This window comes from Morone saxatilis, unplaced genomic scaffold, assembly GCF_004916995.1.
Source record: "Morone saxatilis isolate NCDOM2014 unplaced genomic scaffold, NCSU_SB_2.0 Contig19, whole genome shotgun sequence".
NCBI lineage: Eukaryota > Metazoa > Chordata > Actinopteri > Moronidae > Morone > Morone saxatilis.
The window spans coordinates 22,096,534-22,097,984 of record NW_023339751.1 but is presented as its reverse complement, the minus strand read 5'-3'; the positions used below and the strand labels follow the sequence as shown (position 1 = coordinate 22,097,984).

Sequence of the window (1,451 nt, the reverse complement as noted above, 5' to 3'; positions counted from 1 at the left end):
TTGTTTAGGTCTGAGATGCTGGTGCGACTTCCAGTGGCAATAAAATGCTACATTTTTATTAATGTTATTCCAGACATCAGATATAATAGTAAAACACTGACAGGGACCATATTTCTGCACAATGACTATTTTTACTTTTGATACTTTAAGTACACTTTGCTGATAATACATACGTAGAGTATTCAGTATTCACAGTGTGGTATTAGTACTTAAATAATGATCTGAATATTCCTTCCACCACTGCATGTGCTGCACATGTGTGTTTATATTACCTTTCATTGATACTCTCAGCTCTGAGTGTGTAAACTCTGTCTATGTGAGAGATGTGGAACAGAGGTTCATCTCCTGACGGGTCGGTCGGCAGCTTCACTAACACTTCATTTAAGAAGATTGGCTGAAAGAGACAAGAGACAAGCTCAGTTATTAGTCTGTTCTACATAAATTCTAATTCAAATACTGTTCATGTATCTGCAGAATCTAAAATCTTTTCAGCATTTTAACAAAGTTGGGAAACAATATTTCTTATTGAATATTGCCATTANNAGATAAAAGAAAATAATACTGTCAAACAACATTATTCTTAAATATATATATTTTTAAATTTTAGAGCCAAACTTCTATGACTTATTTAAAATTTAAAAATAGTCCACCACTCAGTTTCAGGTTGGACAGTGAGGGGGAAATTGTTTAGTAAAACACAGTAATAACATTTATCAATCAGTTTAGAAATGTAGCATCTCTCTTCAATTCATTCCAAATAAATTTAAAACGAACAGCTTTACTTCAGGAGTTAAGGATTCTGTAGAAGCAGCAGTATGAGGGTAAATGCACATCTGTGTGTTAGTGCGTGTGTCGTCTTACCGTCTTGTACATGCGGTACTGCAAGTGTGTTTTCGAAGAGAAGACTTTGTCGGAGCCTGACGAGCCCAGAGGTTTGGTCACCTGTGAGAGAGACAAAGAGGAAGTTGGATTTAGAAACAGGAAGCGTGAACTGAGCAATAGAAACACACGGAGTCAGCGAGACAGCCCGAGGAACGGCAGGCTCACCTGTGTCAGCAGCAGGAAGTCATTGAACAGAAACCCGTAGAGCTCCTTGCTGCTCTTGGCTTTAAACAACTTCCCGCTGTGGAGGAACTTCCTGGGACCCAGACAGTTGGTGACGGAGTTAAACACCAGTTGCTGAAGGACAGACAGGGACAGGTGAGTCTAAGCCGAGAGAACCTGCTGGTTGTCTGGATTCTTCATGTTTTATTATGTTGAAGTTTGTCGGATGAGATCAGATTGACTGCTGTCACATTGACTGGTGTGTAGAGCAGCTTGTTGGTTGTGTGAGTGTGTTGCAGTTACCTCAGAAAGGCCTTCACACTGGACGTGAGCCTGAATCCACTCCAGACGATCTGAGTTCTCCTTCTCCCTGACGCCCTCATTCACCTAAACACACACACACACAC

At 40.3% G+C, this 1,451-nt stretch overlaps 1 protein-coding gene across 1 annotated transcript in view; it reads right to left on the bottom strand.

The window, feature by feature from the left end:
- itsn1 (intersectin 1 (SH3 domain protein)) overlaps nt 1-1,451 on the bottom strand; it is a gene marked incomplete in the record, with an annotated part of 41,571 nt that overhangs the window by 3,684 nt on the left and 36,436 nt on the right. The window contains 4 exon segments of the mRNA XM_035663105.1: nt 273-394; nt 862-942; nt 1,048-1,179; nt 1,348-1,431. Of these exon segments, the coding sequence (XP_035518998.1) occupies nt 273-394; nt 862-942; nt 1,048-1,179; nt 1,348-1,431 (419 nt within the window).